At 35.8% G+C, this 12,995-nt stretch overlaps 1 protein-coding gene across 3 annotated transcripts; it reads left to right on the top strand.

Annotated features, from left to right (window-relative positions):
* The first annotated feature begins 7,622 nt into the window (after window positions 1-7,622).
* On the top strand, window positions 7,623-11,592 carry LOC104218333 (protein IQ-DOMAIN 17). 3 transcript variants are annotated; one of them, XM_070153352.1, is made up of 6 exons: window positions 7,623-7,860; window positions 8,057-8,374; window positions 9,062-9,307; window positions 9,984-10,121; window positions 10,214-11,007; window positions 11,174-11,592. In XM_070153352.1, exons 1-6 carry the CDS (start codon window positions 7,705-7,707, stop codon window positions 11,250-11,252), a joined length of 1,731 nt encoding a protein of 576 aa, XP_070009453.1. In that variant the 5' UTR covers window positions 7,623-7,704; the 3' UTR covers window positions 11,253-11,592. The 3 variants fall into 3 exon arrangements, with proteins under 3 accessions (XP_070009453.1, XP_009767107.1, XP_009767106.1); XM_009768805.2 differs by having other exon boundaries at window positions 10,214-11,029; window positions 11,174-11,342; XM_009768804.2 differs by lacking the exon at window positions 11,174-11,592 and having other exon boundaries at window positions 10,214-11,104.
* The last annotated feature ends 1,403 nt before the right edge of the window (window positions 11,593-12,995 follow it).

A 12,995-nucleotide genomic window follows, 5' to 3' on the forward strand; every position in this document is an offset into this window, starting at 1 on the left:
GAACCGGACCTCACTCGACGAGGAATAATGATGAAACCTCGGACAAACACCTCGACGTACCGGACCTCGACGACCCAAAGTCGACCTCGACGGAAAACAGAAAACTCGGCAAGGCGGGATCGCGGCAACCCACAACTGCTCGCGAAAGACGGGACGACGTCGACAGCAGTAAGGTCGACGCGGGGGGGGGCTACTGACGGACCTGTTTGGTGGTGGGATTACTGGTTGACGGGGGTGGTGTTTAGTGGTGTTGTTTGGACGATAGGGAGTAGGAGCTCGTAGGGTTTTGGGTGGTTTGTTGCCGGTGGTGATGGAGTAGGGTTTGTTAGGGCTGGGGGGTGCGACTGGTTATGGCATGGGGTCGACGGGTAGGTACGGGTGAAGCAGGACAGTAGGGTGATGGTGTTTCGACGTGAGGGAGTCGATGGGGGAGCTGGTGGTTTTGCTGTTGGTCGTGGTGCTGGGGAAGGTGGTCGATGGTGAGGCTGGTAGCCGGCAGCGTTGGTGGTCGACGACCGGACTGGGACGACGAACAGCTGAGGTCGTCGGGGTTGCAGCGATGGAGGGAGTTTAGTGGTCGTTCATGGTGGTTTTGGGCAGTGACGTTTGGGTGCGACGGGTCTGGTTTTTTGGAGTTTTGGAGGGGACGGGTGGTCGTTTGGTGGTGGTTTGAGGCGGAGAGGGAGCTGGGGAAGGTGACGGGGTGGTCCAAGCGTTGGGGGGAGTTGGTCGTAAGCTGGTGGGGTTGGGGAGCTCCTTCCTTCCTTTTGGAAGGAAGATGATGAACAGTGAATTCGGGTTCAGTAGGGTTTTTGTTTTCACAGGAGGACCCAGAAGCATGAACCGTGATTTGGGTTTAAAAAACTGTCCATTTCCAAGATTTTCCAAGCCCTGTGTTCGTTCGTTTTTTTTTTTTAGCAGGTTTTCTTTCTTTCTTCTTTATGAAGAAGAAAGATGAACAGTAGTTTTCTTTCAAAAATCCAAAAGTCCCCCCTTTTCCTTTTTCTGTCCGTGTATATTAGCATGGGTTTGCCCAGAAAAATGAGCCCACGCGTGGTGGGGTTCAAGGCATATGTCCCCCACGCGTGGTGGGGTTCCCCACGTGTCCTGGACACGGTTTATTATGGGCTAGGTCCGAAAATTAGGCCTAAAATCGGGTAGTTTGAACCCGAATATTATTCTTTTGCCCGGACCCGAGAAATAGGAACACGTTGCTTAACTAGTCCTATGTAAGCAAAATAACTACCAAAAATAAGACTAGTATTTAAACAAAACTATATATTTTTAAATATTTTTTCAAGATTTAAAATAACTACAAAATATTAATAAAACTATTTTTTTTGTAATTTTCGTTTTTTATATAAAGATAAAATATAAAGTAATATTTTTGTATTTTTCCAAAATTAAAATGACTATAGAATATTAATAAAACTATTTTTTGTAATTTTCGTTTTTTAATAAAGACAAAAATATGAAGTAATATTTTTTGTATTTTTCAAAATTATAATGACTGCAAACATTAATAGAACTATATTTTTTTGTAATTTTCGAATTTATATAAAGTACCAAAATAAAGTACAATTTTTGTATTTTTCAAGTTTATGAGAGATACATAAACTAAAATTTATATATATTTTTTGAAATTTTTCTTTTTGCAACGAAATAAAGTAAAAATAGTTAAAATAGCTATACTAGACCCAATTTCACATATTCACGCTAAAAATGTGAAAATTCTCGGGGAGGGTCAAAAATCACGTGCTTACAAGAGGTGATCAGATAGGACATGGCGTTGCCGCATATTTCCGAGGACATGGCCCTTGATAGGAAGGTGTGGAGGTCGAGCATTAGAGTTATAGGTTAGGACGTAGTCGAGTCCGGGGGTGAGGCTAGTTCGATAGGGTTGGCCTTAGACTGCTAGTGGTTTATGTTGTGTTCTCACTATCCTTCCGGTTTTCATAGCATTGGGGCTTATTTTGTGGTATTGCATTTCAACTATTTTCTAGTTCTTATGATGTTGTTATTATTTTTGTGGTTTCTGTTTGATGGTACTAATATATTGTCCCTTCCCTCTTCTCGTCTTTTCTGTCTTCTTGAGCCGAGGGTCTTTCGAAAATAGTCTTTCTACTCTTTCGGGGTAGGGGTAAGGTCTGCGTACACACTACCCTCCCCAGACCCCACTTGTAGGATTTTACTGGATCGTTATCATTGTTGTTGTAGGAATAGTTGAGTGACTTTTATATTACAAACGAAAGAAAGGTGACTTTAGTGTATAATTTTAGATAGACGAGTGAACTCCTGGAATTCTTGCCACGAGTTAGTTTGTATAATTAGCAAAAATAATTAGTAAAAGCAGATGCCCATTTTGCCCTGTCATTGATTTGAGCATAATTTAAGGTGGATTTCATATCTGCCACCGCCATAAAAGATTTGAACTTTTAATTTTTCCCTCTCTATTTGATAGTATTGTGAAAATAAAATATACGATAAAGGCTGCCGCTCACGCTAGGTGTTTATCCTCCTGCTATTAAGATTTAAGAACAAGTTAATGGCGGAGCTGTAATATTATGTACGAGTTTGGACGAACTCAATAGTTTTGTTTGAATGCAATATTTGTATTAAAAAACTTAGAAAATATACATAAATATTTAAGTATGAAAATAATAACTAAAACGAGTTATGAATTTAGTGACAAATTCATAACATATAAACTTTAAATTTTAATTCTACCTCTAGTTAACGCCTTCACACCACTAGAATTATATATCTACCTCTTATTTTGGGAGTATAATTACATGAGCATGGCACCCTGGCAATTGACAGATTGGAGCAAACAGGATTCTCAAATAATGTGTATGTCTAACGAGTTTTGGAACTTTTTTAATCAAAATAACAGTGTGGACTTTGACCAATTTGTAATAGTACAGTTGTACTTTGAGCCCGCGCCAAGTTTATTAAATTCCAATACCCCTCTCAAAACAAGCAAAAACAAGCAACCGGAGCCAAAATGAATTTGGATGTGCCTGTATTTTGCTTGAGAATGGAATTAATTTATATCACTAATAATTAGAGCTTTATACGCTATCAGTACAATTTAAAATACTACAAAAGGATGCTTTATTTTTTTCAGCTACTCCTTCTGTCTCAAATTATCTATCATGAATTATAAAAATAGTTGTCTCAATTTTGTCATTTTATAAGTTGAAGATAAATTTAATTATTTTTTCTCAATTTAACCTTAGTAGTAATTGCTCTTGAAGACTACAAACACCTCAATTATGGCGCAATATTATGATTATTCAAATACCAATAAAAAATTTATAAGGGTAAAGTAGTAAAAAATATCTCATAATTATTATTTTCTTAAGGAGCATGTAAAATAAAATACAATAAATAATTTGAGACGAAGGAAATATTTAATTTCACTAGTTATTGATAATTGTTATTGTACCTTTCAAATGATTTAATAATGTATATATTTTTTTATACTATCGATGTATAGAAATTAAATTTGGAAGGAGATTGCCATGCTTGTACGTCAGCAACAGAATTCTTCATTAAGAAAATGAAAAGAAACAAATCTGAATCAGAATTCAGAGAAAAAGATATAATATAAAGCATTAAATAATGATTGAGTAAACAAGTAGCAAATAAAATACATATACAAATGCCTTGGTGAATGGTGGTATCACGTGACACCATGAGAGGTAATCAAAATCTCTTTTTGGTTGGAGGTGCTGTAGTGCCATCTTGGGAGAAAAGAAAGTGGGAAAAAGCTAGTAATAACAACGACAACAATAATTCAGTATAATTCCACTTAGTGAGGTCTGAGAGGGTAGTGTGTACGCAGACTTTATCCCTACCCTGGGACAGAGAGGTTGTTTCCAAATAGACCATCGGCATCCTCCCCTCCAAGAAATTCCCACCTTGCTCTTGGGGAGACTCGAACTCACAACCTCTTGGTTAGAAGTGGAGATTGCTTACTATCATAGCAATCCCTCGTTATCGAAAAAGCTAGTAATAAAAGAAAGGGAAAAGGTACAAGAAAGATGAGAGATGCATCCAATTAGAGGTGTCTTTAACTATCAATTAAGATAAGAGAAACTAAAAAGGGCTACTATGTGAAATAGGACAGGTTAGTCCTTCGTTAAAAGTTGGTCTCTATTCTGCTCTTGCCGTCAATAAATGGGCTCGTATATGCCCTCCATCACTAACGGAAAACTCATAAAGCCACATGAAATATATGTAAGGGCAAGTTAGACCTAGTTCGAATTGTACAGGGGCATATATGAGTCAATTATAATAGTCATTTCTCAAACACTTCACAACTCCATATCAGTTTACTTAGACACCTATTTGGCAACACCAAACTAATTATCACAACAAATAAACTAAGTCATAGACACAAACATTCAAATGAACCGCAATGACTTCATTAAATCCTAGTAGCTCAAAGGGGTCGAATCATAACAAAAGACAATGTCAGAATATTCTAATAGCTCAAATGGGTCAAATAGAAGGTGTCATTACGGACTTACTGCCAATTATTCCATGGCATGGATACCTTTAAATGCTAGGAGAAGGTTTTTCAAGTGCCCGAAGCATGAGGTAAGTAAATTTTTTGATGGGTTCTTTTAATTATTCCGATTTGCTTGTAAATTTATTTTTGGTTTTTAGGATGAAAATAATTCCTATTGGGAATGGCAAGATGAAGAGCTTCCTCCTAGAATTTCAAATCTCATATGTAGTTTAAAGAAGGAAAAGGAAGCTCTAATCCGTGAAAGAAATGCTCTCCAAAAGAAAATTTGATCTTGAGAATGTTATGATGCTCGTCGATCATGGAGGAATAAAAACCTTGGAATTGAAAAGAAATGTTCTAATGAAGAAAATGACCGATTTAGAGTACTCAGTTGTGCTTGATGCTAAATTTTGGAAGAAGATGTGGATTTTCATGTGTGTGATATTGGGATGTCTTGTTATGTTCTTTGGATTAGTGCGAAATGATATGTAATGCTAGTGTTATTGTGGATTAATTGTTGTCTTTTATTATGTAATGAAGCTTTATGTTTTTATACAAGGATTTAATAAAGTCATTGCGGTTCATTTGAATGTTTGTGTCTATGACTTAGTTTATTTGCTGTGATAATTAGTTTGGTGTTGCCAAATAGGTGTCTAAGTAAACTGATATGGAGTTGTGAAGTGTTTGAGAAATGACTTTTATAATTGACACATATATGCCCCTGTACAATTCGAACTAGGTCTAAATTGCCCTCACATATATTCCGCGTGGCTTTATGAATTTTCCGTTAGTGATGGAGGGCATATACGAGCCCATTTGTTAACGACAAGGGCAGAATAGAGACCAACTTTTAACGGAGGGCTAGCCTGTCCTATTTCATATAGTAAAAGGGCATTTTAGGCCCTTTTCCGTAAGAGAAATTATGAGAAATCAAGAGTTTAAATTTCAGTCGAAATAAAACAAAATTAGATAGTCTTTTTATTTACCAAAGTTGATAAATCAAGTTACATGGAGGGTCTATTGAAAATAATCTCTCTAATCTTTACAAGGTATGGATAAGACTACCTTCTCCAAACTTGACTTATAAGATTACACTGAATTTGTTGTTATTGATAAATAAAGTTACTTTATATATTGTGCTAGTGAAAAATAATACCACCAAAAGTTATAATGGGTGAATATGATCTTTCCACTCTTATATCATATTTGGCCGAGTTTCTAAAATCAGCTTATTTTGAGAACTGTTTTTCTCAAAAGTATTTTTGGTGAAAATTAATTTGTATTTGGCTAATTTTTTAATTTGAAAAGCATTTCTGAGCATCAATTAGTGGTTGACCAAGATGTAAAGTACTTCAAAGTGTATTTTTCTCAAATCTCAAAAGTGTTTATCTCTCTTCTGCTTCTGCAAAACTGTTTTTGCTTCTATTCAAAAGCACCTTCAACTTCAACTTTGAAAAAGCACTTTTTGAAGGGAGAAAAAAAATATATATTTTTGGCCTTGTAAAAGTTTGGCCAAACAAGTTGTTAATCGATCTTGAGTTTGACTCGTGAGATTAAGAGCCCGTTTGGCCATGTAATTTTTTCACTTTTTTCGAAAATATTATTTTTTTAAAATCAATGTTTGGCCATAAAGTTTTCAGTTTTCACTTGAAGATGAATTTTGAAATTTTTCGAAAATTTTAAAAACTGTAAAAAGCTATTTTTCAAAATCTTCATTCAAATCACTCACAAAAATTTAAAAACAACCCAAAATTATATTCATGTCCAAACACCATTTTCACTTAATACAAAATTTTACTTTTTTCCAGAATTTTACAATTCTTATGTCCAAATGGCCACTAAAATTTTTCTTGTAGGAACATTTTTCCCTTTAAAGAGCTTATACAATGCATCAAAATTAGCCGAGGTTTCAGAGCAAATACGGGATTTGAGTGAGTACAAGATTTGTCCCAAAAAAATACTTTTACTGTTCCAATTTATGTGAACCTATTTTCTTTTTAGTCCGTTCCAAAAGAATGATCGCTTTTTAAATTTGGAAACAATTTAGCTTAAACTTTCAATTCTACCATTAATGAGAAGCTTTTATAACCACACAAATACTCTGGGCCTCATTTTAACTTATTTAGGACCACAAATTCTAAATTTTTTTTTTTTTAAACTCCGTATCCAGTCAAACAAGTTCATATAAATCAACGAGAGTAATAATAGTAAAGGAAAAGTGTGAGGGTCACAAGGGTAGTTTAGATTGAAATCGAGGGTCACAAGGGTAGTTCTTCAACAACGTGAAATCGATCGTATCAATAACTCATGACACACTGCTTTCAATGTGCTATTTCTATAGACATAAATATTCACTCTCATTTATTTACTTTTAGATCTGAAAACATTGAACAGACACAGTACACAGTCACTCTTTTTTCTCTCTCTTTTACATTGGATAACCTGTCCTTTTAAATAATTTTTGCGTTCAAAGCTGCTGACCTCCACTTTCTCTCTTCCAATTCTGACACCACCCCACTACTGTTATTGTCCTCTGGAGCCTACAGGACCAAGAGAAATCAGACCCCAAAATAAGATACTCAAGAAAATAAGAATACTCCACATTAAACTAAAGAAGAAAAAAAAAAGGGATTAATTTAAGTTATATATAGAAAGAATTAATCGAGTTTAAGTTATATGCATTGATTAATGCATAACGGTATAATAATTTTATACACGTGCATGACTTAAAAGATAATTGTAGGAAACTCAATTAAATAGGAGTACATTAATTAGTAATATAAAATAAATGCTAAGTAATCTACTTTAATAAGTTCAATTATACTCCAAAAACAATAGCAAATAATACTTTATCTTAAATAGTTACCTATCAACTAAGACAAGTGTAAGAAATTTATGCAAGTCAATGAAGAATTTATTAGACTCAAGAAGGAAATAAAGACCAAGCATCTTTTGGCCCCCCAAAACAATACCAGAAAGAACTGCTCCATAATGCAAATATATCCATCATATTCAAAGCTAGCGTGTATCTCTCGCTTTCACTTTTAATATCCAGTCTTATTTTGTCTTTGTATCTTTGCTTCATTCACTACTTTTCCTTCTACTTAAAAAGCCTGAGAATAGCATATATATATATATATATAATTCTTTGAGTTGTCCGGCAATATTTTCATTTACTAATTAATTCTATGGGGAATAAGAAAGAAAGATCTTCATCTTCTTGGTTGACTGCTGTTAAAAGAGCTTTTAGATCTCCTACTAAAGACCCTGACAAGAAGAAGCAAAATAAAAGAAGAGATGATAATAATCAACCTATGGAAGTTGACGAAGATGAAGAAGAAAAGGCACAACCCCCACTTCTCTTTCTCTTTATTTTGTTTAGTTAATCATACTTTACTTTGCAGAAATGCAGGCTAAGGCTGTTGATCCTTGTGGTCCGGTCCTTCTCCGCTCTCTTGCATCGCGGAGCTTAGTGCACCGGGCTGCCCTTTAAATCCATCTTTTGCTATAGCTAACTTTCTTGTTTTTGAATTCATGCAGAAGAAGGAAAAGAGAAGATGGCTTTTCAGGAAGCCAACTAATCTTGAAAATGGGACAACACATCAGACTACGATTAAATCGGAGAATGATGATGTGTCCACTCCTGCAGCTGAGGGAACGGACCAAAGGCATGCCATTGCAGTGGCTGTCGCAACTGCAGCCGCGGCTCAGGCTGCAGTTGGCACAGCTCAGACAACTGCTGAAATAGCTCGACTTGTCAATCCGCCTGTTTCTAGATTCTATAGTTCTCCTATTTATGCTGGGGATAGAGAGCATCAGGCTGCAATTATAATTCAGACAGCTTTCAGGGGATATCTGGTATGTGATGAGTTCTGATACTATCTTTAATTTGCTCTTGAGTTGTTGTTTGCCTTGTAGATGTATCAACAGATATACAATATTCAATCCAAAAATTCTAGGTGATTTTTTATATCAGTTTAAACTTTGGTAGACAGAATTACCCGATACCTTTATATTGGTGAAAAATAGCAGGTACTCGATAAAATAGTCTACTTGTCGAACTGTGGCACAAATAGGCTGAACACCACCTTTGTCAAAGAAGATTTATTGAATCATATCAAGAATGCTATCTGGATTTTGATTTCCTCCCACCTTAGAATGAAGACATTTCTTAGAAATGAAGCTCAATTTAAAAAGGGGTTGTTATATAAATAGCCGGTCAAATTTCCTATTTACCTTTTCTAGCCGGTATATATAGGTTATACATAGTTATACACATATTACACATGAATTATACATATATACATCCGCGAGCTATGTTTAATTTAAAAATTTAGGTGGGCGACTATTTCGGTTAATTCTTCCTTTAAAAATGGCATTTGAGCATCAGACACCGTAGTGTCTTAATTACAAAGTGAGCAAAAGAAGAATGGTTTCTTTGACATTAATTATGATTATCCAATATAGGAAATTATCTATTTGTCAAGACTTGTAAACTTGAGAAACTTGGCTGATTGAATGAATTGCTTATATTGTGATTGTAAGGCAAGAAGGGCTCTAAAAGCATTAAAAGGTCTAGTAAAGTTGCAAGCTTTAGTGAGAGGTCACAATGTTCGGAAACAAGCGAATATGACTCTCAGATGTATGCAAGCTCTTGTTAGAGTTCAAGCGCGAGTACTTGACCAGCGGTTTAGGCAATCTCAAGAAGGAAGTAGAAAATCAACATTTAGTGACACCAGTAGCATGTGGAATTCACAGTATCTTCAAGATATCACAGATAGAAAATCAATGGTAAGTCAATATCTTGATGTATTGTTAATTTTCTTACCTATGGTACTGCTAGGAGTTTCTTTCCAAGACTACTATTTTGATGCAGGTTGAATTTGGTTTTGTTCTCGAAATAAATTTAGAGAATAATCTTGGAGGTAAATTTTGTTTTGAGTTTGATGTTCTCTCTGAGCAAGGGAGAATTGGATTTGAAATTGATTTTGGAAAGGAAAAAGATTCTTCATGGTTTTAGATTTCCGAAAGCAACAATTTATCACCTTGTTTCTGTCCAATTCTTGGTTTTAGTTTTTGAAAAAGTCTCTGTGTGACCTACAGGTTCGAGCCGTAAAAACAGGCAATAATGCTTGTATTAGGGTAGGTTACCTACATTACACCCCTTGTGATGTGGGCCTTCCCCGAAACCTGTGTGAACGCTGGATGCCTTGTGTTGAAAATTTTTTAAATCAAAATCTGCATTTGGTGGTATTTGGACTTGATTTTGGGAATGCTTTTGTAAGAAAGTGTGCTGTAAGATTTGAGTTTCCAAAACCAACCAATTTTGGATGGCATGTTGGTTTTGGGATTGGTTTTAACACCAAACATGCATTGTTCTAGGCCTAAGAGACTGATTTTAGTACCAAATAGGCAGTGATAGTAGATATCTTTCGTCTAACTCATCAGCATAATTTGTGTATGCCAGTCAAGGGATGGAAGCAGCATTCCAGATGATTGGGATGAAAGGCCACACACTATTGAAGAGGTAAAAGCAATGTTACGAAAGAGAAAAGAAGCTGCTTTGAAACGCGAAAGGACCTTATCCGACGCCTTCTCTCAACAGGTTCTCTATATCCATGTTGGTTATTTTCATGTTTCCAAAACTTTCTTGGTGTAAGCTTCTTTTGCCAATCCTTTCTATTTTTTGCATGACAGACACGGAGAGCAGGAAGAAATTCCTCGATAGGAAGTGAAAGTGATTTTGGAGAAAAGCATCAATGGATGGACCGGTGGATGGCTGCGAAACCATGGGACAACAGCAGGGGAAGAGCATCAACTGATCAAAGTATTGACCCTGTTAAAACTGTTGAAATGGATACGTCGCAACCTTATTCATATTTAGCTCCTAATTTAAGAAGATCAGATGAACGACAACAACATCAACAACACCAACGACCAAGTTCACCCCTTCATATATCCTACCAAAATCAATCTTTTCAATTCCCTGTTACACCTTCTCCATCCAAAACACGACCTATTCAAGTCCGTTCTGCAAGTCCTCGATGTCCAAGAGACGACAGAAGTAATAACGGAGCTCAAACTCCAAGCCTGAAGCCTAATAGTAACTACTCATTCAATGGTATCTCACACCAACGTAATAGACCAACTCCCGGTGCTGCACCAATTCCCAACTATATGGCTGCTACCGAGTCTGCCTTGGCAAGAATCCGTTCACAAAGCGCCCCACGACAGAGGCCTTCAACCCCGGAGAGGGATCGAGCAGGGTCAGCTAAGAAACGGCTTTCTTTCCCTGTCCCTGACCGTTATGGCAATATTCCTATAGGTTATGGAGCAGGGTATGAACATAGTCTGAGGAGTCCAAGCTTTAAGAGCCTTAATGGAGTACATTTCGTATATGAACAACAATCTAACTATTCTTCTTGTTGCACGGAGAGTCTTGGTGGCGAGATCTCTCCTTCATCAACAAGCGATTTGAGGAGGTATTTGAGGTAACCTAAGGGCAATAATAAGGTGATCAATGTACATGTTAATGCAACTTATCATCCTGAAGCATAGTTGGACTATTAGAAACCACTTTTCTTGTTTCCTTTGTTATATTTAGCTTTGTTTGGAGTCTCGTTTTCTTTTAACCATTGCACCTTTCTTGTTATGAAGGGAACCTTGGAGCAACGGTAAAGTTGTCCGTGTGACATATAGGTCACGGGTTCTAGCCGTGGAATCAGCCAGCCACTGATGCTTGCATCACGATAGACTGCCTACATTACACCCCTTGGTATGCGGCCCTTCCCCGGACCCTATGTGAATGCAGGATGCTTCGTGTACCGGGCTACCACCTTCTTTGTTCTGACTTCTAATGTATTTGAACCCATTGATGTGCTAGTCAAGACTATTGTAACTAGTTGTTGAAGCATTGTTTAGTGAAATAACACTTGTCTTACCATTAGAAATAACATTGATGTGATCATACTTACATGTGTTTTTTTCAAACTTGTAATATCTCACAAGTGCAGACAGCTACTACATTGATTTTCAGTTGAAGTTAAAATAGTTATAGTACTTTTCTATTGTCGGCACATCCACCTATTCATTTCTGCTTTCCCTCTATTAATAAATAAATCTGTACAGGTTCATTTCCTCTTGAAATTTCTCCAAATTGATGTAGAGCATAGCCCCACCTATTTAACAAAGAATTATAGAGGGGAAAGTGGAGGACCCCCACCCTATAATAACACCAGTTTGGGGGCCCTGTATCTATTATTTCTCGGCAAGAAAGATTTGACTTGCAATGATTATAACTCCGTCTTGTTCATTTTAGGTATGTATTTAAGTAAGGGTTTGGACAGAAAAATTATGATTCTTGAAAAAAAAATTAGGTTTTGGAGTTAAGTTGAAAATAAAGTATTTGAAATTTGAAATTTTGTTTAGACATGCAATTTACTTAAAAAATTGTTGCAGTTTTGTGACGGGAGATGAAATTTTACATGAAAATTCATCTTCAAAATAAATTTAAAAAATTCAGTGCAATGTATAACCAAATATAGTTTTTATACTATCATTATCATCTGTTGTTCAATCGATGATAGCAATTTAGTTATCATTTTTTCTTGGTTATCAATTGATGCTTATAAATATTTGCATATAATTAATCTATAGGTAATGTGATTAATTAAATATATTTTGCATGCATCAAACTTAAACTCCTTAGGTATATAGAACATTAATCAAATTTAACAGAAAATGCTCTCTCCATCTTTGTCCCTCCCTATAATTACTATTCCATCCCATCCTAAAAAGGTTTATAGGAAGTGCAGCAAAATTGAAATAATTACGAATAATTTCCTTGTACCCCTTAGTCACGAGCCCACTACAAAGCCTACTTAAAAGTAATTCTCCAGTTATTGCATTGTTGGTCATGGTCACAACTCCATAATAATAGTCGTCATAACTTCAATGATGGTCGGCATAGCAATCTTTATAATCAAGACTAAAATTCATTTTGTTGCAGACCTAAAATAAGTAACTAACTTATCCTTTCTGGAAAAAGTTTAGGCTTTTAGATTAGACTATTCAGTCCAGTCAACATGGGTATATTGGTATTAGATTAGTTATAGATCCTGAATTTGAGTTTTATCACCACTAATCAACAAGATTTACTTTTACATACTTTCTCAATAAACTAATTATGTTCGGACTTGCAGGTGTATGTTGCTAGGGGTGTTCAAAACCGAACCGAAATCGAAAACCGAACCGTAAAAATGGCGTAATGGCTTATTGGTATCGGGTTATCGGCTTAACGGATGGGGAACAGATTGAAATTTTTTTATTAACGACTTATCGATTTGGGGGCGGATTATTCAATTTTCTTAACGGATAATCCGTTAATTAACCCGTTAATAATATATATATGTACACACACACACACACATATATATATATATATATATATATATATATATATATATATATATATATTATC

This window comes from Nicotiana sylvestris, chromosome 8, assembly GCF_000393655.2.
Source record: "Nicotiana sylvestris chromosome 8, ASM39365v2, whole genome shotgun sequence".
Lineage (NCBI taxonomy): Eukaryota > Viridiplantae > Streptophyta > Magnoliopsida > Solanales > Solanaceae > Nicotiana > Nicotiana sylvestris.

What these genes read in the sequence shown, in the direction of transcription:
- LOC104218333 (XM_070153352.1), top strand. Translation starts at nt 7,705, where the DNA reads ATGGGGAATAAGAAAGAAAGATCTTCATCTTCTTGGTTGACTGCTGTT. An exon ending in ACGAAGATGAAGAAGAAAAG is followed by an intron (nt 7,861 to 8,056) that starts GCACAACCCCCA and finishes GAATTCATGCAG; the next exon opens with AAGAAGGAAAAGAGAAGATG. An exon ending in CAGCTTTCAGGGGATATCTG is followed by an intron (nt 8,375 to 9,061) that starts GTATGTGATGAG and finishes TGTGATTGTAAG; the next exon opens with GCAAGAAGGGCTCTAAAAGC.